The sequence below is a fragment of the Podarcis muralis genome, chromosome 8 (genome assembly GCF_964188315.1).
Source record: "Podarcis muralis chromosome 8, rPodMur119.hap1.1, whole genome shotgun sequence".
Taxonomy (NCBI): Eukaryota; Metazoa; Chordata; class Lepidosauria; order Squamata; family Lacertidae; genus Podarcis; species Podarcis muralis.
Window position 1 is genome coordinate 1,336,695 of NC_135662.1, and position 26,869 is coordinate 1,363,563.

General features: G+C 48.0%; 2 protein-coding genes across 2 annotated transcripts in view; one reads left to right on the forward strand and one right to left on the reverse strand.

Moving 5' to 3' along the window:
• Positions 1 to 853: 853 nt before the first annotated feature.
• On the reverse strand, positions 854 to 11,945 carry LOC144328784 (uncharacterized). Its single transcript, XM_077933605.1, has 6 exons — positions 11,831 to 11,945; positions 9,978 to 10,269; positions 7,659 to 7,799; positions 5,911 to 6,041; positions 4,713 to 4,741; positions 854 to 997 (listed from the first exon to the last, which is right to left on the reverse strand). Exons 1-6 carry the CDS (start codon positions 11,943 to 11,945, stop codon positions 854 to 856), a joined length of 852 nt encoding a protein of 283 aa, XP_077789731.1.
• A 2,913-nt stretch (positions 11,946 to 14,858) lies between these two features.
• Positions 14,859 to 26,869, forward strand: part of LOC114600146 (uncharacterized) — a 58,942-nt gene continuing 46,931 nt past the window's right edge. Inside the window, exons 1-5 of the mRNA XM_077933606.1 lie at positions 14,859 to 14,949; positions 16,538 to 16,829; positions 19,141 to 19,295; positions 25,645 to 25,655; positions 25,758 to 25,870. Of these exons, the coding sequence (XP_077789732.1) occupies positions 14,859 to 14,949; positions 16,538 to 16,829; positions 19,141 to 19,295; positions 25,645 to 25,655; positions 25,758 to 25,870 (662 nt within the window). The remainder of the gene's footprint in view (positions 14,950 to 16,537; positions 16,830 to 19,140; positions 19,296 to 25,644; positions 25,656 to 25,757; positions 25,871 to 26,869) is intronic.

Here is a 26,869-nt window from a genome sequence, read left to right on the forward strand (position 1 = left end):
GGCCTCACCTGTGCAGGTAAATGATAAAAGCACAGGGCAGGCAGCCATCTCTCTCTCTCTGCCATTTTCCTTCGATGAAGAAACATCTAAGGATGCTCTCTTGGCTCTCAGCCAAGAGAGGAGATAAGGACTATCTTGCTACAAGATAGATTCTGAGTGTATGTAACCTTTTTTAAGCTGTGCCTTCTGGGATCACATTGTGAACAGAACGTGAGTAAACTCTTTAATACTTTTATAAAGACTGTGTCGTGTCTTGTATTTTAAGAGGGAACAAAGGGGAAATTACCAGAGTAATTATTATAGAGGTTCTAGCGAACCTGTGCAGACGTTACCGTTGCAAACTTAAAGGGGAATGTCTATAAACTCTGCTGATATTTTGGGAACTTGTTAGCACAAGTTGGATAAGGATATAATTAGTCAATATATCCTCTTCTGCACCCCAGAACATTCCCACACATCTAACGCTCCCCCTCTGCCTCTCTCGCAGCTGCTGTGCCGCTGCATCCTGGTGTCCACCGCCGCCAACCACCCGGGGCTGCTCATGGCCTGCACCGTCCTCCTCGAATTGGACAACTTCCTGTGCCGCGTTGGCACTGTGCTGGTCACCAGGAACTGCTAGGTCCCACGAAGCCCGCACCTGCCGCAGAGGAGCCACCTCGACGACGCCCCGTGACCCCCAAACACCCCAATAAACCTGCTCTCGACTCTCCCTGATCTCCCGCATCTTCTTGCGCTCAACTGGGGGCGGGCGGGAAGAAGGGAGAGGGGGACCCCAGGGGGCCTGCCCTCTTTAGCATAGGCGGTGCCGGGGTGCAAAAATCTGCCCAGCGGGGCGGGGGGGCATTTAGTTCTGCTACCCAGACAGCTCCAAAGGAGAAGCAGTGAGGAGGAAGGAGCCCATGGGCTGAGGGATGGGCCAGAACTTTTTGCCAGACTCTCCAGGACGAGTCCGGAAGGTCAGGGAAGCGCGGCCGGCGACCATCGTTTTCCCTGCTCCCTGGATGGAGGCGAGGGAAAAGGAGAGAGCGCGTGGGAAGAGGGAAAGGAGCGGGGGAATGGAGCATTTCCTCCCCAGAACTAAACTGTTGGCTTGAAGGAAAAGGCGAGCTTGGCGAGCCTGGTGCTTGCCCTCCCGCTCTGCCTTCCTGCCTGACCTGGGCTGCCAGCTCTCTCCTAGTTCTTGAGCTGGAGGGAGAGGCAAATATTTCATCTTCTCTGCTAGATCAACTTAAAAGCCAGTTATGTCAGTGTCAACCTTGGGTGTTTTCACAGCTGAGGTTTTTCTTCTTTCGAACTGTTTTATAACCTGCTTTTCAGCTTCAAAACAAGCTCCTCAATGGGAGAAACAAAAAAGTTAATAACTGCTTATACAAAAATAAATTAAAACAAAAATCATGATGGCAATCCATGAACAGAACGTTGACCACAAACTGCCATCGAAAAAATGTTACAAAAAAAGAGACTCCACATGGACCCCTCCTGATGGACGCAATACCACACTAGATCTGTACTAAAATATCCGCCTGTTAAACAACAGCTCAACAAAGCTAGACTGATAACTTGCTGCAAGACAGACCCTAAAGAGAAAATAACAGAACACCACTAGTAATCTCATACAGCTAAAACAGTTCAATGCATCATCAGAGATTTACAACCTCTCCTAGACAATGGCAGTTCTCTTTCTCAAGCTCTGGGAGGAAGACTTCATAGCCTACAGACAGCCACCCAATCTTAAACAACTCCTCACCCATAATAATACAGCAACCAGACTTAACATGGACACTGGTACCAGAGCCTGCAATAAACCCAGATGCCAACTTGGCTGCCACAGACACCCAGACAACACCATTACTGGCCCCAACAACATCAAACATACCATCTCAGGCCTTCTAACATTGTGTATGCCATCAAATGTCAGCAGTGCCCTTCAGCTCTCTATATTGGACAAACAGGTCAAACCCTACCTACACCCACCAAAGCATAAAGGTAAAGGGACCCCTGACATTTAAGTTTAGTCACAAATGACTCTGGGGTTGCGGTGCTCATATCACTTTAAAGGCCGAGGGAGCTGGCGTTTGTCCGCTTCTGCAGACAGTTTTTCCGGGTCATGTGGCCAGCATGACTGAGTTGCTTCTGTTGGAACCAGAGCAGCACATGGAAACACCGTTTACCTTCCCACCAGAGTGGTAAATATTTATCTACTTGCACTTTGTGCTTTCGAACTGCTAGGTTGACAGGAGCTGGGGCTGAACAATGGGAGCTCACCCCGTCACAGGCATTCAAGTTGTTGAATTACAACTTACTGTTGTTATTTAGTTGTTTAGTCGTGTGAGACTCTTCATGAGCACATGGGCCAAAACTATGGAGAGACCAGGTGTGAATAGAAAAATTGGATTCTTGTCTCATTACATATGCTAAAGCTATTTTTGGTCATCTGCAAACTATCGTTTACCATACCCATTGATCTAGATCAGGGTTCAGCAACCTTTTTCAGCCGTGGGCCCGGTCCACTGTCCCTCAGACCATCTGGTGAGCCGGACTATATTTTTTTTTGGGGGGGGGGATGAACGAATTCCTATGCCCCACAAATAACCCAGAGATGCATTTTAAGTAAAAGGACACATTCTATTCATGTAAAAACACGCTGATTCCCGGACTGTCCGTGGGCCGGAGAAGGCGATTGGGCTGCATCCGGCTCCTGGGCCTTAGTTTGCCTACCCCTGATCTAGATATAGGTAGCTAGCCATGTTCGTCTGCCGTAGTTGAAACAAAATTAAAAAATTCCTTCCAGTAGCACCTTAAAAAGGTAAAGGTAAAGGTACCCCTGCCCATACGGGCCAGTCTTGACAGACTCTAGGGTTGTGCGCCCATCTCACTCAAGAGGCCGGGGGCTAGTGCTGTCCGGAGACACTTCCGGGTCACGTGGCCAGCGTGACATCGCTGCTCTGGCGAGCCAGAGCCGCACACGGAAACGCCGTTTACCTTCCCGCTAGTAAGCGGTACCTATTTATCTACTTGCACCCAGAGGTGCTTTCGAACTGCTAGGTTGGCAGGCGCTGGGACCGAGCAACGGGAGCGCACCCCGCCGCGGGGATTCAAACCGCCGACCTTTCGATCGGCAAGCCCTAGGCACTGAGGCTTTTACCCACAGCGCCACCCGCGTCCCATCTAGGCATATGGCCGATCCTAAAACCAGGAGGTAGGCAGCCACACACACACACACACACACTTTGTGGTCCAATGAAGGAACTTTATTGGAAATAAAAGGTAGGGGGAAAGAATGCAAAATAAACCGCACTGTGACTCTACAACTGAACTCATTCTGCCCTAAACTGGGACTGGGGAAAAGTTGAGAAATGAACAAATTCCTATGCCCCACAAATAACCCAGAGATGCATTTTAAATAAAAGGGCACATTCTACTCATGTAAAAACATGCTGATTCCCGGACTGTCCATGGGCCAGATTTAGAAGGCGATTGGGCCGCATCCAGCCCCTGGTCCTTAGTGTGCCTACCCCTGTCCCACAGTATAAGACCATTGTGAAGATTCCTCCCCTCTACAGAATCCTGAAAGCTTGTTGCATAAAATATACAGGGAATATCTCTCTCACCAGTTCTGTACCTCCTGAACTAAGCTGCCCCCAAATCGCAACCCCCTTAAAGAAACCTGGGTCTTTTAAATTTTAATCCAACACTTCAAGCACTACACCGCACTGGGTTTCCAAGACTTGGTGAGCCAAGAGTACAACTTCTAGATCAGGGGTCTCCAACCTTTCTGAGCCTGTGGGCACCTTTGGAATTCTGACACAGCGTGGTGGGTGCAACCACAAAATGGCTGCCACCGAAGGGATGCTGCAGGAGGTGAAGCCAGCAAGACAACTGGGACCACATCCTATCTTCAGACACACTGTGAATAACATTGTGCTGTTGGTGGCAGCTGCTTCCAAAGCAACATCTTAAACAATCTGCACAGCCAATCAGTGGCGGAGGAACCCTCCCTGGCACCTGGGGCAGGGCGCCAAGGGGCGGGGCAAACCGCCCGGCAGTGCACGTGTGATGTCCGTACGGACTGCGCTTGCATGGCAGCCCGTTCAGACGCCCGTTCAGACATCGCGCATGAGTGGCAGCCTGTACAGATGCCGTGCATGCACAGTCTGTGTGGGCTGCCGCTTGCATGGCAACCATACTGACTGCGCACGCCCTCAGCCGCTCTACAGTCAGGCCATCTTGCCACCCCCCCCAGGGTGGCACCCAGGGCGGCCCCTCCCTTTGTATGCCCCTACAGCCAATCAAATGTACTATGACCATTCTGAGATCATGCTGGGCCCAATTCACCACTGATCCTGTCCACTTTCAAGGGAAAGGAGATTGTGAGCCGTTTTGAGACTCCTTAAGGGGAGTGAAAGGCAGGATATCAAGTCCAAATTCTTCTCCAAACTCTTTGTAATAGTGACATTTCCCATAAATATGCTGAGACACAACCCAGTAATGTTATAGATTTCAATGGGATTCATGGAAGGGCCAAGTTTATTCTGCAGTTTAAATTAATGGGGCATGGAAGTCCTTAACTGGTTCTTGATCAGGGCCAAAACCTGGGGGAAGGAACAAGACCATTATGTATGGAATGCAGAGCCAGTTCTTCTCATAAGCAACCAATAGGAGCCCCTGAGGTGCTGGATGCACCACTAGAACTGGCGACATGGTGTGAGTACCAAGTAGAGGTCAGGAGAAGGAGGTATTTCTTTTGGGGAGAAAGGGGACTATAAACATAGTGAGGGCCTCACAGACCTGCACAGCAGCCAGTTTGGGCTGAGGTAAGCCCACTGAGGTGCTGGCACAATTCTACTGAAGTTTTGCTCCCTCCCTGCATGTATAGCCAAGAAGGGGGGCAGATTTGATTAGCCCTCCCCCAAAGGACCATCTTTTCTTTTCTTAACTCCGCTCTGATGCTACAGTGGCTGTCTCATGTCAATGTTTGTGTCCATTTTAGCTACCCAACTGCAGGTGGTTTTTGGGGAACACCTGCATCATCTTGTGATCTAAGCATGATGCAGTTGTCTTTTTCCAGTCCTTGATATGATGTTTTGGGCGGAAGTGCAGTCTAAGTGAAGTATCTGCTGGTCCCGCTGTGTATCTTAGTGCAGTAATAGAAGTCTGAAGAGTTTGGACTTGATACCCCACCTTTCACTCCCTTTAAGGAGTCTCAAAGCGGCTCACATTCTCCTTTCCCTTCCTCCCCCACAACAAACACTCTGTGGGGTGAGTGGGGCTGAGAGACTGCAGAGAAGTGTGACTGGCCCAAGGGCACCTAGCAGCTGCAGGTGGAGGAACGGGGAAGTGAACCCGGTTCCCCAGATTACGAGTCCACCGCTCTTCACCACTACACCACACTGGCTCTCAGAAGCGGGAGGAGGAGGAGGAGGAGGAGGAAGAGGAAGAGGAAGAGGAAGAGGAAGAGGAAGAGGAAGAAGAAGAAGAAGAAGAAGAAGAAGAAGAAGAAGAAGAAGAGAAGAAGAGTTTGGATTTGATATCCCGCTTTATCACTTCCCAAAGGAGTCTCAAAGCGGCTAACATTCTCCTTTCCCTTCCTGCCCCACAACAAACACTCTGTGAGGTGAGTGGGGCTGAGAGACTTCAGAGAAGTGTGACTGGCCCAAGGTCACCCAGCAGCTGCATGTGGAGGAGCGGGGAAGCGAACCCGGTTCACCAGATTACGAGTCCACTGCTCTTAACCACTACACAACACCTGAAGTGCCTTTTCCAGTTGTCAATAATGCCCTGTAAAAAACACACACCATTAAAGGTAAATAATATGAACCAAATGCAGCCAGGGTGCATCTAGTTTGGGTTTCTCTGTTTTCCTATTGATGCCCACTTTTGCCCTGCCAGGTTGCTGTGGGCATCACTCACCTGTTCCACACTTGGATGTCACGCTACCATCAAAGAGAAACTGCGGAATAGCTAAGTGGCAGGTGTGGTTAGCACACAGTGGTGAGTTGACGAAAGCTGAGCGCAGGAGCAGCTCTCCCCTCCTGTGGTTTCTGCGAAGAGACGGTGAGAGCAGGCCAGGGGCTCATCTAGTCCAGCATCCTGTTCTCACGGTGGCCAACCAGATGCCTAACCCTAATCTCTCAACCCTAAATTCTAACCTTAACCCTAACCCCTAAAGCCAACCGCAACCCCTAACCGCTAATCACTAACCCTAACCCCAACCCCTAACCCCTATGCCTAACCCCCTAATCCTAACCCTAAATCTAACCCTAATCCTAGCCCTAATACTTTAACCCTAACCCTTAACCCTAACCCTAACCCTAACCCTAACCCTAGCCCTAACCCTAACCCTAACCCTAACCCTAACCCTAACCCTAACCCTAACCCTAACCCTAACCCTAACCCTAACCCTAACCCTAACCCTAACCCTAACTCTAACTCTAACTCTAACCCTAACCCTAACCCCAACCTCAACCCCTACCTCTACCCCTACCCCTAACCCTGAACCGTAAGCGCAACCCCAACGCCAACCCCCAATCACGACCCCTAACCCTAACCCCAACCCCAACCCAAACCTCTAACCTCTATGCCTAACCCCTAAGTCTAACCCTACCCCTACCCCTTTCCCTCACCTCTAACCCCTAAACCCAACCCCAACCCCAACCCCTAACCCCTATGCCCAAACCCTAAGCCTACCCCTACTCCTACCCCTATCCCTTCCCCTTCCCCTCACCCCTCACCCCTCACCCTTCACCCCTAAACTCAACCCCAACCCCTAACCCCTATGCCTAACCCCTAACCCTAACCCTAATCCTAATCCTAGCCCTAATATTAAACCCTAACCCTTAACCCCTAACCACAACCCCTAACCCCTACCTCTACCCCTACCCCTTCCCCTAACCACTAAACCCAACCCAACCCCTAACCCCTATGCCTAACCTCTAAGCCTACCCCTACCCCTGACCCCTTACCCCTGACCCCTATGCCTAACCCCCTAACCCAAACCCTAATCCTACTCCTAGCCCTAATACTTAAACCCTAACCCTTAACCCTTAACCCTTAACCCCTAACCACAACCCCTAACCCTAACCCCTACCTCTACCCCTACCCCTTCCCCTAAACCCAACCCCAACCCCTATGCCTAACCTCTAAGCCTACCCCTACCCCTGACCCCTGACCCCTGACCCCTAAACCCAACATCCAACCCCCAACCCCCAACCCCAACCCCTAAGCCTAAGCCTAACCCCTAACCCCTAAAGCTGGTTTCCTGAACTTGCTCTCATACCTTTCACCTACCACCAATGGGCTGGAGCAAGAGCCTGTTTCAAAGCACTTTGCAAATTTGGAGTAATTAAGCCTCATTAGCTCAAGGACAGTCATTACCACTCACCTATAGCTCTTCAAGCCATTGTGTGACTTTGACAGCCATGAGGCAATTAGAAACCATTAAAGATAAATAATATGAACCAAATGCAGAAGGGGCCGTTCAGCCTGCTCTCTGGCACAGGCAAAATCACAGACCCTCTTGGATCTGAAGGCCTGATGAACAAACTGGAGAGACAAAAGGAGCCTACTCAAAGTATTTTTATTGGAGAGCGGGCGATTCCATCTGCTCTGCCCCCCACCCAAAAGCACATACTGGCAATTCCTAACACTTAGCACCCGACTTTGTCCCATAGACCTCCAGCTCACACAGGGTCAGGGCAGCTTTGCGTCCAGGGAGGTTCACGCTTACGTAGCGGCCCTTGAGCTGTTGGCAGAAGATGGTACTGATGGAACCACGTATGGGGTCTGTAATGTTTCCACAGCTGCAGAGAGAAAAGGGAGGTCAGCCTTGGGGTGGAAGCCATTCAAAATAACTCTGTCTACACACGTACAGTCATAACTCAGGTTTACAGACACTTCAGGCTGCGTTTTTTTGGGTTGCGGACCGCCGAAACCCGGAAGTACTGGAACGGGTTACTTCCGGGTTCTGGCGCTTGTGCATGTGCAGAAGTGCTAAATCACGCTTTGCTCATGCACAGAAGTGCCAAATCGCAACCTGTGCATGTGCAGACGCGCAGACCCAGGTTGTGAATGCTGTGGGTTGCAAATGTGCATCCCGCATGGATCACGTTCGCAACCCAAGCGTCCACTGTATGTGACAATGCTCCAAGGAACCCAATAGCACAGGTGTCAGGGACTTATACTATCTAGACTGGGCCAGGCATGAAGGGACAGAACTCACCAGTGGCGTAGCGTGGGGGTGTAGGGGGGGCCGGCCGCACCGGGCGCATCATCTGGGGTTAGGGTTAGGGGGCGCAAATCCACAGGTTAGGGGGCGCAAATTACTTGCCTTGCCCCAGGTGCTGACAACCCACACTACGCCACTGGAACTCACAGAGAGTATCCTCCACAAACTGGTCCAATCCTCATTTGAAACCACCCATGTTGGGGGAACTCACTATTTCTTGTGGGGGAGGATTTCCATACCTCAATTTGCAGCGCAAATGTCAGCTAAAAGCTTCCATCTGCTGCCTTTTAAGAGCAGGCAGAGAATTAGCACACAGCACACAGCCACAGCTCTCAGAATGGAAACATGTCGTGTTCATACCAAAGAGCAGGTAGGGACATCTCTCTGATCTTAGTGTTAAGCACCAGCCTTTTGAAGTCAGCCAGCAAAACAGCCTCCCTTGGCACCAGTAATAGCACAAAACACCGTATCACTAAGACTGGATGTGAGCTTATCTCTGATCTTAGTACCGGGACACTTAGATGAGTGAATAAACTGCTATTATTTTAAGTCACAGGCCACCACAATTGAAATATAGCACTATTGGGGACAACAGACTTTTGCACCCAGTATCATCTGACATGACGTGATATATGGATGTGGTTGTCCCAAAATGATCTGTAGGAATAGACATCTGCTTCTCTCTGATGTTAGTGCTGTGAGGCTTCCATGCTAAGATTAGAGATAAACCTCTGCTTGCTGCCTCTTAAAGGCTGGGTGAAGTCTTATCTCCAATCTTAGCGCTGTGGTCCCACAGCGCTAAGATTGGGCATAACAGGAAAAGTTACTTGGTTCTTGAAAGCTGACTGTCAAAGAGCAGGCAGGGGCTAGTCTCCAATCTTAGTGCTAAAAACCACAGTGCTCAGACTGAATATAAGCCTGCCTCTGATCTTGGTGCTGTTGTGCTTAGTGCTTCTCTTAATTATCCCTGATCTTAGCACTTAGTTCTTAAATCTGATGCTTGATGTCAAATGGCCCATGCATGGTTTATCCCAAATGTTAAGGCAAGCGCTGCTTCATCACAAGCCCACAGACCCAACTTCTGTATGTTAAGGTAGCTAACCTGCAGTCCTCTTGATATTGTTGGACATCAGTCCCATCAGCCAACATGATCAATAGTCAGGGATGATGGGAGTTGTAGTTCAACAACATCTACAGGGCCAAGAGGAAAGTGGGAAGCCCACCATTGGGGGAGACCAGAGAGGAGGAGGCTGCAGGACTCAAAGTGGGAAGTCAACAGATTGTGGAAAATCTTTTGTCACGAGTTTATGAGAGAAGAGACATCATCTCTCAACAAACTAAAAATGTGGTGCAGGAGGAAGGAGGGAGAACAGTCAAAGAGAAAGTCATGGCTTCATGCTTGATGAAGAAGGCAGGAGTGTCAGGGAAGAGGGAGAGGGAAAGAAGAGGGAGGGGATGAAAGGTGAGAAGTTCAGTCTTGGCCTTATTGAACTTGAGACATCAGTGAAGCATCCAAGTGGAGAAGTCAGAGAGGCCTTTCCACCCAGGAGCAGGAATTAGCACTTGCCATTCCACACAGAAGCAGGTCTTGAAATATGGGCAGGATCCACTACCCCCTGCTCCCCCCACCCTGATTGGGAAGAGAACAAAGGAGCTACAAGTGAACGAATCTGCAGGCAGTGATCTTGAGAGTGTCTCCTGGGATGCCTTTGCAGAAGGACGAGTGGGGAGGGGAGAGGCAACGGGAACTTACAGGGGGTTCGACTTGCCATGGTCAGCAATGGAATTTCCCACACGGATCTCAGCTCCCTGGAGGCTCTCGCACCAGCAGTGCAGACAGCCTTTTAGCAGCACAGCGGTGATGGCATACTGCTCCCCCAAGTCTACATGCCACCATGGCTCTTTCTCAAACTTGGTGAGGGTGCAGGAGGCGTGAGCGAAGTCCCCGTCACAGTTCCCGTCTACGGCTTTGCTTGCTGATGGAACAAGTGGATGTGACATGATGGAGGACTGGCAGGCTGGCCGGCCGCTGGCCAAGTTGCGGACTGGAGTCACAGCATGGTGGAAAGACGATGGGAAGAGAAATATCAGCTTAAGAAGAGACCTGCAGCCCCTGGATCTGGCCAGAGAGGCCATGTTCACCCAGTGGCTACCCAGATGCTTCTATGTTTCTTTCATATTATCAGTAGGTTAACAGCAGCAGCAATAAATTGAGAATGAATTTCATTCTGTTTGGTTTTGTTTTTTACAAAATTGCATTTGACTGTAATAAAACCTCCAAGTGGTTTTCAAAAACAAAACACAACACCCACCTAACTAATCAATAATCTCTTTCCTGGTGAGCAGTTCCCAGGTCCAGAAGTTGGGGACTTTTACCAGCTCTGAATGGGGTTGTGAAGAATGAGATGTGGAGTTCTTTTGGAGCTCCTAGATCCATCTTTTTCACTGGAGCCTCAGATTACCTCTGTGGTGAGAGGAGAATCAGTGATACAGTCTCCCTCGAGAGGTTGTGGACTCTCCTTCCTTGGAGGTTTTTCAGCAGAGGTTGGATGGCCATCTGCCATGGATGCTTTAGCTGAGATTCCTGCCCTTCCAACTCTACAGTTATATGATTCTAAGCACTCATTATCCCCTTAGGTTGATACGCCAACTGTGCCCTTTCTTGGACAGGGACAGCTTGGCCACTGTGATTCATGTGGGGCTTCCCTTGCAATTGGTCCAGAAACTGCATGTGTCCAGGGTTTGGTTCACTCTTCAGGCTTTGCAATGGATCGTGGGAAAATGCAACACCCCTATCCACTGAATAAGATGGCGCCCTTGTTTTCACTGTCACAAAACTTTTGGGCCACTGGTTTGGGGAGGAATAAGAGTGCACTTGGAAAAACCAGAAAAAGAAGGAACATTTTATCATATGTGGTGGGAATGTAAAAAAGTAAAGCACTTCTGGGAAATGATATTTAATGAGATGAAAAAGATGTTGAAATATACATTTTTTTAAAAAAAAACAGAAGTATTTTTACTTGGTATTATAGGTCAGGACATTAATAGGCAAGATGTTAAATTGTTTCTATATGCTACAACTGCAGCAAGGGTATTGTTAGCCCAGAAATGGAAACAAGAAGAAATTCTGATGAAAGAAGAATGGCAGACAAAATTGATAGACTATGCAGAAATGGACAAAATGACGGGAAGGATTCAAAACCTGCGGGACCAGAGATTTACAGAAGATTGGAAGAAGTATATGAATTATTTGAAGAGCAATTGTAACCAACAAATTACGCTAGTAGGACTACAAGAAGTTTTGTAAGGAGGACTATACGAAGTGTTACAAAGTAAGAAAAGAGAGAGATATTGGTTATGAGTTTGAAGTGTAATAGGGAAGATAATACTAAGAGATTAGATTGGAAAATTTTCAGACAGGATTGATGGAAGTCAATTGAATAAAATGTAAAAGTATGTTTAATTACTGTTGAAAATGATATGTTAAAAAACTAATAAAAAATTATATAAAAAAGGGGGGGGGGAGAGAAGAGTGCACTTTGAAAAACCACTTGGCTTTGCTCACAGACTGGCCACCCTTCCCCCCTCCCTTCCCCCAGGTCTTACCAATGCCTTGCAGGCCAGGCTTGCAGCTCTGGGCCTCCCCATGTCCTGCCAGGAACATGAGAGCCAGCAGCCAAGTCCAGTTCAGCAGCATCCTGCAAGGGAGGGAGATGGCCATACGTGGGAGACCAGGCTGGACAAGGGGGGGGGGGAATCATGTTCAGATGGAGGAAAGTCTATCTATTGGGCTGCAGGAATTGACAGAATTTGCAGAACATGGCAGCCAAAATAAGGATCAGGGACGAAAAACAGATAAGGAGTGGGTGGGAAAATACGATAGTAAAATCAGTCTATAAGTAGGGGTAATTCTATAATCCACAACGATGGATTAGAAGGGGATAAATTAACAGATATGCAGCAAAATTAGGTATATTATGAATTCCATGGAATGCTGTGCTGGGAAGTCTGTACAGAAACAATGTATGATGGGAAAACAGAAAAATTAATAATAATAATAATAATAATAATAATAATAATAATAATAATAATAATAATAATAACAACCCAGATTGAGGAAAGGCCATGCAGCCATGAGAATGCCCTTCTTTAAACTGATGGAGATCCCTAATGAACTTTTAATAGACTTTTGAAAATTAAAAATATAGTTTCAGGTATGCCAATTCCAGATCTGGGGGGATTTTCTAGGCTTCAGAGATCACACCCCATGGTTTTTCTCAGCTTACCTTGGCTCTCTTTCTTGGGATCAGCAGCCTTGTCTGCTGCCTTTCTTGGTGGGTCGCAACCACAGATTCTCCTCCCAAACCTGGGACCTTCCTGCTTCCAGAGGAGTCCTGCACCTCCAGGTTTTATCCCCTTTGAAATGGGCAGCCTTCACCTGGCTTAGAAGAACCCAGCCAATTGGGAAGATGTTGACACTAGGATGTAGAGAATCAAGATCAGCTCTTGACATTTCTCATTTGAGTGGGCTTCTGTGGTTTCTGACTCTCTCCCAAGAGGAAATAAAGGCACCTCCTTGGCCTATAAGAAGATATCCTCATTCCATTGATCCCATTTAGAGAACAGACGGTGCCAAACTGAGTACTGATACTAACAGTTCCTAACCACATCAGCAGTGGTTCCTAACCTTTAAGAGGGAGAATGAGCTGTTTTGAATTCATACCACCCTGGGACAGATATAAGATATATGTTCAAAAATACAGTAAAGGTTCGCTATCTATGCTAGCATTCGACTGACGTTGGAGAGAAATTGAGTTGAGAAATAAGATTAAGGGTACATACTGATATGGGAATGTATTAGATAAAATGTAAAGAAATATACAATAATAAGAGTACATTCATTTGTAAAAAAAGGAATATACAAGGGGATTGACAGGAAGTCCGTAGTGTTGGTACATATATGATTTTGGAATAGCTTTTTGTCTTTGTATATAAACTTTGTATACATGTTGGAAATTAACGTTCTTATGTTACACATTGTCATATCACATTACAGGGCTTATTATAATATGACAATGTGTGCATATGTAACATAAGAACGTTAATAAATAAATAAAATGGGGGGGGGGAGCTTATACCCAGAACAAACTTAGTTGGTCTCTAAGGTGCTACTGGACAATTTTTTATTTGTTTCGACTGCGTCAGATCAACATGGCTACCTACCTGTGGGAGACCTCTGGACAGATACCGTTCCCGGGTTTGATGTATCACTTACTGTGCTTTTTAAGGGGCAATGCAAAACATGCAGTTTGTGCTCCAAAACATTGCAAAACAAATGCAGAAATTGGGCACTGCTTGGAGCCAGTTGCACAATGTGGGATTTGAGTGCAGTTAACAGCGGCATGAACTAGGGATCCAGTTTTTAGTATCATTTTGGGAGTGGGGTTTGTGATGCAGAAGGGTTTGAAATGATTGCAAAAGTTTGGCACCAGTTTGCAGTAACCCGGACAATGTTGGGTTTGGGGGCAGATACCTATGGCTTCCCATTGGATTATCAATTGCTCAGTTTGTGGGAGGTGCAAAATACAGGTCTGGGGTACAAAATGACACAAAACGAGCACAAAACTTTGGCGTCAGTTTAGAGGGGATCCAAAATTTCAGGGTTACATATTAATGAAGCTTATACAGACAGCTGAGGTCTAACGTAAGACTTCTGACTTTGTGCAATAGATCTCCACCTCACCCAAGGTCAAGAACTCTGCCTGTCGAGAGATGTGGAGTCTCTCAGAGCAGCCCTAGAGCCATTTACAGTATAAGGTAGTGAGGGATCCAAGGTGATGCTGATGCAACTGCCCAGAGAACATGGAGGTGAGCCATGGAGTGGTAGAAGTTCAAAACAACTCATTCTCCTTCCACAAGGCCGACCACAAAGTGTTCATTTTGGAGCTTGGCTGATGCGGTTGGGACCTGCCAGTATCAGTGCTCAGTTTGGCACCCATCTGAACTCTAAATGGGATAAATGGAATGAGGATGTCTTCTTCTAAAATCATCTCCTGCCAAGGAGGTGCCATTATTTCCTCTTGGGAGAGAGTCAGAAACCACACAAGCCCACTCAGACCCAGCTCAGATGAAGGATGTCAAAACTTGATCTTGATCCCTAGATCCTGGTGTCACCATCTTTCTGATTGGCCAAGTTGAGCCACGTCAGGCAAGCGCTGTCCATTGGGAAGGGGATAAAACCTGCAGGTGCAGGACTCCTCTGGAAGCAGGGAAGTCTCAGTTCCAGTTTGGGGAGAAGAACCTGTGTCTCCTGTCCCACCAAGAGCAACAGACGCTTCTGCAGACCCCGAGAACGAGAGGCAAGGTAAGTTGAGAAAACACACTGAATGTGATCTTTGAGGTCTAGAACTTCCTACCCCACCCCCTCTGCAAAAAAGAAGGGCCTGATCCTTATTGGGTAAATCTAATGCTGGAGAATATTATGACTAACGTGGCCCTTGATTCAGAATGCCCCTTCATCTCTCTTGGCTGTCACCAAAATCCTGTGATGGTGCTAAGGGGGAGCCAAACATCCCCCCCCCCGGCTCCAGTATGGGCTCCCTGCTCACTGATGTCTGTCCTTCTCCCTTGCAGGATGCTTCCCATCTGGATTTGGCTGCTGGTCCTGGTGCTCCTGGCAGAATGTGCAGAGGCCCAGAGCTGCAAGCCTGACCTGCGAGGTGCTGGTAAGACCTGGGGAAAGGGAAGGGAAAGGGAGACTGCTTTGTGGACAAAGCCAAATGGTGCCCCCTATCCCCATAAAGGTAAAGGGACCCCTGACCATTAGGTCCAGTCGCAGACGACTCTGGGGTTGCTGCACTCATCTCGCTCTATAGGCTGAGGGAGCTGGTGTTTGTCCGCAGACAGCTTCCGGGTCATGTGGCCAGCATGACTGAGCCGCTTCTGGTGAACCAGAGCAGCACATAGAAACGCCGTTTCCCTTCCCGCCAGAGCGGTACCTATTTATCTACTTGCACTTTGATGTGCTTTCGAACTGCTAGGTTGGCAGGAGCTGGGACCAAGCCACAGGAGCTCACCCCGTCGTGGGGATTCGAACCGCCAACCTTCTGATCGGCAGGTCCTAGGCTCAGTGGTTTAACCCACAGTGCCACCTGTGTCCATAGGGCACTCTTATTTCTGCCCAAACCAATGGCCTCTAAGCTGCTTTGTGACAATGAAATTCTGGGCATCATCTTACACAGTGGGTGGTGATTTGGCATCATTTTCCCATGATCCATTGCAAAGCCTGAAGGGGGAACCAAAGTTTTGACCTGACAAGCCATGATGGGAGAACAATTCCACCCCCTGCTAATTTCACATCATGCCTTCAGATGTCTTCTAAAAGTCATATAGTTGTCTATTTCCTTGAAAGCTGATGGGAGGGTGTTCCACAGGGCAGGCGCCACCACCGAGAAGGCCCTCCCTGTAACTTGGCTTCTCGCAGGGAGGGAACCGCAAGAAGGCCCCCGGCGCTGGACCTCAGTGTCCAGGCAGAACAATGGGGGTGGAGACTCTCCTTCAGGTCTACTGGGCCTTTGAGGCTGTTTAGGGCTGTTAAGGTCAGCACCAACACTTTGAATTGTGCTCGGAAACATACCGGAAGCCAGTGTAGGTCTTTCAAGACAGGTGTTATGTGGTCCCGGCGGCCGCTCCCAGTCACCAGTCTAGCTGCCACATTCTGGATTAATTGCAGTTTCCTGGTCACCTTCAAAGGTAACCTAACATAGAATGCATTGCAGTAGTCTAAGCAGGAGATAACCAGAGCATACACCACTCTGGCGAGACAGTCTGCGGGCAGGAAGGGTCTCAGCCAGTGTACCAGATGGAGCTGGTAGAAGAGGTGAGGTCCTTGCAGACTGGAGGCGAGCAAATGTTGTCGCCATCTTCAAAAAGGCGGGAAAGGAAGACCCAGGTAACTACCAACCAGTGAGCTTGACATCGATAGCAGGAAAGGTCCTGTTGTTGTTGTTTAGTTGTTTAGTCGTGTCTGACTCTTCGTGACCCCATGGACCAGAGCACGCCAGGAAAGGTCCTAGAACAGATAATTCCATAATCTGTCTGTGAGCACTTAGAAAAGGATACTGTGATTACTAAGACCCAGCATGGGTTCTGCAAGAACAAGTTCTGCCAGACAACAACACAACTCTACGGTTCTGTAAATCTCATTTCTTTTTTTCCTGCAGTTACAAGCTCAGTAAACCCATGGAATGCTGTTCCTCTCCTCATGTTCTTCTTTCTCTTCCCCATCTTCTTTCCACCACGCTGTTTCTCCAGCTCGCAACCTGGCCAGAGGCCGCCCAGCCTGCCAGTCCTCCATCATCTCACATCCAATTATTCCATCAGCAAGCAAAGCCATAGACGGGAATTGTGACGGGAACTTCTTCCATGGCTCCTGCACCCACACCAGCACTGAAAAAGAACCATGGTGGCATGTGGACCTGGGGGAGCAGTACGCCATCTCCACTGTGGTGGTGAAGAACCGCGAGGACTGCTGTGGTGAGAGACTCCTGGGAGCCGAGATCCGCGTGGGCGACTCTGTGGCTGACCATGGAAAGTCCAACCCCCTGTAAGTACCAGTTGCCTCTTCGCTCCCCACCTGCTCTGCAGCAACTGCATCCCTCAAGATCACTTGTAGTTCCTCCCCCCCCCATTCATAATTGAGGAGAAGGGAGAGTAGCAGAAAAGTGGATCCTGCACATCTTTGAAGAATCCTCCAGAAAAATCTCTCAAAGGATCTGTTGATGGCATTTTACCATTGTACTGTGGTACAATGGTCTGTACTTATGGTCTCTGTGTGTGGTTTGGGAGCTGCAGGGCCAGGGAAAAAACAATGCTGTCCAGGGTTGTAAAGACTGCGGAGAGAATAATTGGGTGCAGTCTTCCCACCTTGGATCAAATCTACGCTTCCAGGTGACATAAGAAAGCGGCAGAGATAGCGCAGGATAGTGCGCACCCCGGAAATGATCTCTTTCAGCTTCTGCATCTGGAAGAAGGTCCAGGGTTATAAAGACTCGGACTAGCCGCCTGAGAAACAGTCTTTATCCAAATGCGATTTTGGTTTTAAACGCAGTGTAAGGTAGTCTCTGTGGGAGTATATTGTATTTAATTATGGGGTATTAGAGTTTTTAGGGGGTTAACCAGGCTGGGATAGCTGGGATAGCAGGCTTGTTGGGTTTTGAATGTCTGATGTAGATTTTTTCAATTTTGTTGTTCTGTATGGGACAATGAAAACAAAGATTATCATATATTAAGTTTGTGTCAGGCTCCAGGGAAACTTGATCCCTCCCACAGTGTCAGCCAAGAAGCAGATAAACAAGAAGAGTTCTTACCAAGTGGTTTATTCAATATTCACACAGAGAGAAGAAGGAACACAGTCTTTCTTAGATAATGGTGTTTCTCTGAGTAAAGTCGCACCCCCTCTTGTCTCTCCTATTCTGCATCATCCCTGCTCCGGCTGATCAGCGCTTTCTGCCTCTGAGATTTCTGTTCCACTACCCTCAATGCACGCCTGGTCCTGGGAGAAAGGGAGGGGGTCAGGAATGCTTTCCAAAGACACTGAGTCTGTCAGCTGTCTCTCCCCTGGTGATTCTTCTTCCTGCTGCTCTCCTAATATTTTCAGTTTCTCCCCTCTGCAGCCTCTGAACTATGACCTTCTGCAAACCACTGCTCTACATCTATACCATTCCTCCTCAGTCCAGTCCCTGACAGTTTGTTGCCGAATCATGTTTCTTCTCTCCTGTATTAAAACTTTTCCGCATTCTGGTCACCTCTTCTCTGGTCTCCTGCTTATTCTCCCAACTCCACTGGTGAGCTGCTGCCCACTTTCCAGCACCAAGATGGCCAATAAGCTTCTGGCTGCTTTGGAAAGGCAGCCGACAGAAGCTCACTTCTGAGCTTCAAGCTGTAAGTCTGTTCCCATAAGTAATCGTGATCCCCACCATCTTGGATGGCTGTGCTGGGCCCGGGGGTAACCCATGAAACGCGGTCCAGGACCAGTCCAGAATCCAAAGGTTCTGCTGCGAGTCAGTCCAACAGGGCCAAGGCAGGCAACGATGCAGGAAACCAGGCAAGGACAGGTACAGGCTCGCAGGCAGGATCTAGCATACAGCAATGTTGCTCCCGCAACCTGGGGAGGGGTCTGACAGCCTTTTAGCTTTGTTGGGGTAGTGACTGGTCCTGATCCCCCAGCGACTCACCTCCCTGTTTTGCCTGAAGGCGAGCACTCCTCCCGCGAGTACTCAGGTCTCTCCTTCTCTCAGACCTGAGTCTCTGCAGCTTGGGAGACGTCGGTGGGTTACTAGACCCAGAGGCCACCTCAGTCTCCCCTGACCAAACTGGTAGTGGAGCAGCTGTAAGTGATGGCCCAGCTGAAGGCAACAAGGTAATCCCCGCATCTGGTCTTGGGCCAGGGACTCGGCCCAGCTGGCGTTTGTTGCAGGGGAACCTGTGCAGACTGTTCAGGATCAGGCCCCAGACTTGGTTCAGGTGATGCCTGAGGCAGAGGATCCAGTGCAGACTGAGCCTCCTCTAGTTCCGAGTCTGAGCCCGAGTCCCAGGCCATCACAATGGCTTCAAAAGAGGATTAGACAAATTCTTGGAGAATAAGGCTATGTGTGGCTCCAGCCGTGATGGGTATGTTCTCCCTCCACGGACAGAGGTGTATACTAGTTTCCGGGACTCCCACATGGAGAGCCCTGCTGCTCTGAAGTCCCACTTGCAGACTTCCATTGGGGCACCTGGTTGGCCACTGTGAATGCAGGATGCTGGCCTAGGTGGCTTCAGGGCTCTTCCAACGCAGTTATGGATGGTTCTGTGAACCCAGTGCTGTGCAAGGCATCAGTACAAAGATGTGACTGACCTCCCTTTTCTCTTTGCAGCTGTGGGAACATAACCGACACCAGACGCGGCTCCTTCAGTAGCCTCAACTGCCACTGGCTCAAGGGCCGCTATGTCAGCGTGAACCTCCCGGGAGATGCATCCACCCTGACGCTGTGTGAGGTGGAGGTCTATGGGACAAAGCTGGGTGATCAGTGTTAGGGATCACTAGAGGGGGGGACAGATTTAGTTGAACCCATGTTGACTCTCCAATAAATATCCATTGAACAGCCTTCTTTGGTCTCTCCAATTTGTTCATCAGGCCCTCAAAACCAAGAGGGTGCATGATTTTGCCCGTGCTAGAGAACAGAGCCAGAAAGTGGGCTGACCATGTGTGGGAACTGCAAGTCCCGTTTGCTAAGAATCTATCACAAAGGGAACTAGTCACACAACTAGAGAGGTTGGTGACTCCTGCTCTAAGAGGAAGCAGATACAGAAATTCCCTCAGTTCTCAGGGTTCCTCGGTGTCCGGGGCCATAATTCCTTGAAGCGATTCCTGATGATAGTGCCGGGAGGGGAGGGGTTAACACCAGAAATTAGATATAATTAATGTTTCGTTTTTAATTTGACATTTCCTAAAGCTGTTACCATGAAGCTCAGTGGAGGTTTACAAGCCGTCAGGAAGATGGGCCATTATTTAGGAAGTGCCAAGGTAGTTTGTAAGACAACCCTCGAGAACAACTTTGTACTGCTGTTGTTGTGGTCAGGAAAACAAATGGAGTGGGTGGGTTTTTACATCAGAGATGTCTTAAATTCAAAACACCATGAAGACGTGGGTTCTAGAAGCTTGAAATGCTTTTCTCCAGGGAACTAAGCGTTACATAAAATCCAAGCTCAGAGCTGCAGACTGCTACTCAGGTAGGGACCAAGTCATGAGCCCCTTTTGAGTCCTTCATGCATTGCAACTGCCCACATGGCATTAGATGGTTGGATGGAGGGGTTCTTGTGGGGAAGATCGTACTGGAGCCATGGGGTGGGTGTGGGATGCAAAACACAGGAGCAGTCAATTACAACATTCCTAGAGTGTACATGTTTAAACATGGGGAGGGATGTCTGTCCAGCCAGCAGGTAAACTTCCTGGGACAGACTTCCTCCGCATGTGACCAGAGGTGGGTGTGGCCTCACCTGTGCAGGTAATGATAAAAGCACAGGGCAGGGCAGCCATCTCTCTCTCTCTGCCATTTTCCTTCGAAGAAGTAACATCTGCTAAGGATGCTCTCTTGGTTCGCAGCCAAGAGAGGACAAAGGGACTATCTTCTTATAAGATAGATTCTAAATGTATATTACCTTATTAAGCCTGTCTGCCTTCTGGGATCCTATTGTGAACAGAATGATGTGTGAGTAAACTCTTTTTATACTTTTATAAAAGACTGTGTCGTGTCTTGTATTTTAAGAGGGAACAAAGGGGAAATTACCAGAATAATTATTATAGAGGTTCTAGTGAACCTGAGCACACGTTACAATTGCAAACTTAAATAAAGGGGAATGTCTTATTCTGCCGATATTTTGGGAACTTGTTAGCACAAGTTGGATAAGGATATAATCAGTCAATATATCCTCTCCTGCACCCCTGAACATTCCCACAGTGGGGTGGTCTGGCTCCCCCACAGCAGCCTCAGAGGGCTTTGGAGACAGCCAGGAGTGCTGAAGAGGCATTCAGATCCATCAAGGTTGACCAGGAGAACAGTCATCCTCCATAATTCTGGGAACTCCTAAACAGTTCTTCAACAAATCTTTTTTAAAAAATGCAGTTTTCAATATGCCCATTCAGGGTGTGGGGGGCATGATCCAGGTTTCAGGCATCACATCAGCTCACCTTGGGATCAGCAGAACGACCCAACCTCTTAGTGAAACTGACACAGAGACCTCCCTCCTTCCAGCGAAGTCCTGCCCCGTCTGGTTTTATCCCCTTTCAGCTCTTGTTTGGTTCCGAATAACCCAACCAATCAGAAAGACGTTGACACTGGGGTTTTGGCTGTCAAAATCAGATGCTTACGTCCTTCTTCAGAGTGGCCTTAGGTGGTTTCTGGCTCTCTGCCAAGAGGGGAAAGACACACCTCCTTATCAGCAGGTGATCTGCTTTGAATATAATAATGTGTCCTCGAAAGGACGCGGGTGGCACTGTGGGTTAAACCACAGAGCCTAGGGCTTGCCAATGAGAAGGTTGGAGGTTTGAATCCCTGTGATGGGGTGAGCTCCCGTTGTTCAGTCCCAGCTCCTGCCAACCTAGCAGTTCGAAAGCACAAAAGTGCAAGTAGATAAATAGGTACCGCTCCGGCGGGAAGGTAGACGGTGTTTCTGTGCACTGCTCTGGCTCACCAGAAGTGGCTTAGTCCTGCTGGCCACATGACCCAGAAGCTGTACGCTGGCTCCCTCGGCCAATAAAGCGAGATGAGCGCTGCAACCCCAGAGTCGGCCACGACTGGACCTAATGGCCAGGGGTCCCTTTACCTTTACCTAATATGTCCTCACTGCATTTATTTCATAAAGAGGACAGATGGATGATAACGTGAGTATTGACTCTAGCAGGTCCCAATCTCACACACCAAGCTCCAGAATGAACACTTTGCTTTCCGCTTTGTGGAGAGAGGGGAGGCACTTCTGGTCTCCACAAACTCATGGAAATGTCTTTGCCTCCCTTACCTGAAATCAAGTCAGAAGTGAGACAGAGGCATTTCTCTCTCTTCTGAACACAACAACCAGTCTGGGTAGGCCAGTCTTGCCTTGAGGATCCTTGTGTCTACAGGCAGGAGTTATTTCCATGAGTCCAAGGCAAATACTTAGGAGGCGATAAAGAGAGGGCACCCAATTTACCTGTCTGTTCCTGGAGACCATAGAGAAGGCATCCCCAAACTCGGCCCTCCAGCTGTTTTGGGACTACAGCTCCCATCATCCCTAGCTAACAGGGCCAGTGGTCAGGGATGATGGGAATTGTAGTCCCAAAACAGCTGGAGGGCCGAGTTTGGGGATGCCTGCCATAGAGGCTTCCTTCTCACAGAATCATAGAATTGTAGAGTTGGAAGGGACCCTAAGAGTCATCTAGTCCAACCCCCGGCAATGCAAGATTCTCAGCTAGATCATACATGACAGATAGCCATCTATCTCAGGAATCTCTAAGGAAGGACAGCCTATCACATCATGAGGGAGTCTGTTCCACTGGTGAACATCTGTTACTGTCAGAAACTTCTTCCTGGTGTTTAGTTGGAATCCTTTCTTGTAACTTGAAGAAGGAACGATGAAACCTTGGGAGGAAGTGATCGTGTCCTCTTGGTTTTCATTATACAAGAGAAAGCCGAGTGTAGTCAGACATGCACTCTGGACTTAAAGAAGGCTCCAGGAACCAGTGGGTGAGATCCCATGGTCAGAAATCCAGAAGTCCAAGATGGATGGGAGCTTCTTCAAGGAGAAATATTGAAGGCACAATGCAGACAATTCCAACAAGAGAGGAATGGGAGGCATCTAAAGAAACCAGTTTGGCTGCATAAGGAGTTTACAGATGACCTGAGAGTTAAGATGTATAAGAAACGGAAGAAAGGAGAGATCACAATAGTGGAGTATACACAAGTTACCAACAGTTGCAGGGTGAAGGTCAGGCTGGCTAAAGCTCAGAAATTGCCCAAAATTGGAAAAGCCAAAGTACCCCATTAATTGGAGAGTGGCAAACAAAACTATTTGAATTTGTCAGTTTAGCAAAAATGACACAAAAAATTAGGAACCAAAAGAATGCAAAGTTTATGAACGACTGGAACAAATTTATGACTTATATTGAAGGGAACAATGGAAACTTAAGGACTATAGCTGGTTTAATATAAATCTCAGGATGTGTAAACCATTTACAAAACAAACTGCGGGAGAGGAAAACCATGGATATTAAGAAGCCTGAAAGCAGGAGGGAAGGAGGTCGGTAGGGAGATGAAGAGAGATGTAGACCAATAAAACTATAGAGATATAAATATGAAGATGAATAACTGAAATGGAGACTGTTAACACATTTGGACTTTTTTATTTCTTGATCTTTTTTCTGTTTGTGTATGTGAAACTAAATAAAAAGAATTAATAATAAATAAATAAATAAATAAATAAATAAATAAATAAATAAAAAGAATGAGCTCAGGCTTGCAAACCGGGGTTCCAACTTGAATAAAATATTACACTCCAGGTAATCAATCACATAACATGATACATGCACACCATTTGAATGGCAATTTCCATCAACTGGGGGTGGGGGCTGGCCCCCTCAAATAAATTATTGAGGGCCTGGAGGGATCTCGGCCCCTGGGAGCTGGCTCCTATGCTTGCAAGAGAGGTTAAAAATAATAATTTAAAAGGTTCTTTGGTTAAGTTTGAAGCAAGAAGAAGAACAAGCAAGTAGCAGGTTCTCTGCGTGGAGAAGATGGAGAAATGCTATTGGGTGACAGAGAGACAGTGGAATTACAGTGGTGCCCCACAAGACGAATGCCTTGCAAGACGAAAAACTCACTAGACGAAAGGGTTTTCAGTTTTTTGAGTCGTTCCGCAAGACGAATTACCCTATGGGCTTGCTTCGCAAGACGAAACATCTTGCGAGTTCTTGCGAGTTTGTTTCCTTTTTCTTAAAGCCGCTATGCCGTTAATAGCCGCTAAGCCGTTAATAGCCACTAAGCCGCTAATAGCCGTGCTTCGCAAGACGAAAAAACCGCAAGACGAAGAGACTCGCGGAACGGATTAATTTCGTCTTGCGAGGCACCACTGTACTCAACACCTGCTTTGCCTCTGTCTTCACCCAAAAGGAAAGGGATGCGCAACCTGGTGATAACAGAATAAACAATGCAAGGAGGGAGCTGCAGCCCCGATAGGAAAAGAGGTAGGAAGGGAACACTTAAAGGTAAAGGTAAAGGTACCCCTGCCCGTACGGGCCAGTCTTGACAGACTCTAGGGTTGTGCGCCCATCTCACTCAAGAGGCCGGGGGCCAGCGCTGTCCGGAGACACTTCCGGGTCACGTGGCCAGCGTGACAAAGCTGCATCTGGCGAGCCAGAGCCGCACACGGAAACGCCGTTTACCTTCCCGCTAGTAAGCGGTCCCAATTTATCTACTTGCACCCGGGGGTGCTTTCGAACTGCTAGGTTGGCAGGCGCTGGGACCGCCGACCTGACGATCAGCAAGTCCTAGGCGCTGAGGTTTTACCCACAGCGCCACCCGCATCCCTAAGGGAACACTTAGATACTTTAAATCATGGGTAGGCAAACTAAGGCCCGGGGGCCGGATCCGGCCCAATCACCTTCTAGATCCGGCCTGCAGATGGTTCCGGAATCAGTGTGTTTTTACATGAGTAGAATGTGTGCTTTTCTTCAAAATGCATCTCTGGGTTATTTGTGGGGCATAGGAATTCGTTCATTCCCCCCCCCCAAAATAATCCGGCCCCCCACAAGGTCTGAGGGACAGTGGACCAGCCCCCTGCTGAAAATATTTGCTGACCCCTGCTCTATAATAGCTCTATGTGGGGCTACCTTTGAAGGTGACCCGGAAACTACAACTAATCCAGAATGTGGCAGCTAGACTGGTGACTGCGCATGGCTGCTGGGACCACATAACACCAATCCTGAAAGACTGGCATTGGCTCCCAGTATGTTTCCGAGCACAATTCAAAGTTTTGGTGCTGACCTTGAAAGCCCTAAATGGCCCAGAATACCTGAAGGAGCGTCTCCACCTCCATCATTCTGCCCGGACACTGAGGTCCAGCTCCGAGGGCCTTCTGGCGGTTCCCTCATTGCGAGAAGCCAAGTTACAGGGAACCAGGCAGAGGGCCTTCTTGGTGGTGGCACCCTCCCTGTGGAACGCCCTCCCATCAGATGTCAAAGAGAAAAACAACTACCAGACTTTTAGAAGACATCTGAAGGCAGCCTTCTTTAGGGAAGCTTCTAATGTTTAATAGGTTATCGTATTTTAGTGTTCTGTTGGAAGCCGCCCAGAGTGGCTGGGGAAACCCAGCCAGATGGGCGGGGTACAAATAATAACTTATTATTATTATTATTATTATTAAACCAGATATCAAGGGACTCCTTTACTTTTTAGATAGCAGATTTGTTTGTGCTGTATGATTCTACAGAATCATGGAGTTCGAAGGGACCTTGAGGGCCATCTAGCCCAACCCCCAGCATTGCAGGATCCCATACAGGGATCAAACCTGCAGCCTTGGTGTTATCAGCACCAGACTCTATCCAACTGAGCTATGCAGGCTCCCCCCCCCCCCCCTGCTTGCATAGCTGTCCCCAGGCTGCCTGAAACAGCATGCAAATACTCTGTCTTTTTCATTTCATTGACATGAACCAAGCTTTCTTCATTTCCTGGTGTGTGCAATGGGGCATAATGTGAAGGGTAAACATGTATTTGTAACAGATGTCCATACGGACTCCAGCAAAAGATCTCTCACCGGAGGATATGTTCAGATGCAAATGAGGCAGCTCAACTTTTTAAGCTCTCCATAAATGCAACCTTCTTCCTTGCACCTGTTGTGTGTGCTGGCAGTTGTGGATCAAGTACTACGACCCTTAATCAAAGGAGAGAGTCAGAAACAAACACAAATCCGATTAGAAGAAGGGCGTGCAATTCTGGTTTCAACATCTTCCTGATTGGGGGAGTTGAAGAGCATAAAACCAGGACTGCCTGAGAGCTCCAGAACTCATTTGGAAGCAGAGAGAAAACGTTTTGGGGGAAGAAGCTTCTGGTTGCTGACACAACACAGAGAAGCAAGGTAGGTTTTGTGAACCGATTTGAGGTTTTCTACAATCGAGTGGTTTAAGTTTTATGAAATGAATAAAATTGGAAGGGAGGTGCCTCATTGGGTGTGAAACCTGAAGCCCAGAATATCCGCCGTCTCCCAAAGAAAGTCCAGAGCTTAGAGCATCTTTACAGTACTACTAATTTAACTTTCAAGACTTTGTTCTAAAATTCCAGAAAATTATGGGTAGTATTACTCTGAGTAGGCACATTGAAATAAATGAGAATGACCAAGCATTTTTTTTAATGCTTTTTGAAATTAAAAAGAAATAACAAACAAAAGGCTTATCCAGAAGAAAATGGTAATATTTGTTATTTTGCATCACAATACGTTGTTCTTGAGTTTCTAATGGCTTCCAGCCACCCTATCATGCACCTACCACTTAGTCTATCTAGCGCATTTTTTTCCCATTTTCTTTTGTAAATTTTCATCAATATTATATTCTCTTATAATTATCTATCATACCACAGAAGTCAGAATGACCAAGATAGGTGTATTCAGTTGTTCCACGTTGAGATAAACATAGTTGGCTACCACCCTATATTTCTGGAGGCATCTTAAAAAGTCTGTTAGGGACCTCCAGTGAGGCCCGTTGCCAGAGGAACTGCCTCCTGCATCTTTAAGCATCTTTGCAGCTTGTCCAGTGTGGTGTAGTGGTTAAGAGCAGCGGACTTGTAATCTGGTGAACTGGGTTCGTGTCTCCGCTCCTCCGCATGCAGCTGCTGGGTGACCTTGGGCCAGTCACACTTCTCTGAAGTTGCTCAGCCCCACTCACCTCACAGAATGTTTGTTGTGGGGGAGGAAGGGAAAGGGGAATGTGAGCCGCTTTGAGACTCCTTAAAGGGAGTGAAAGGCGGGATATCAAATCCAAACTCTTCTTCTTCCTTCTTGTCAAGGGACAGCGGTCCAAAGTGTTCATTGCCTTGTGGTCGGGAAGCCAGGCAGCGATAGCAAAACAGGCAGTGTTTGCTC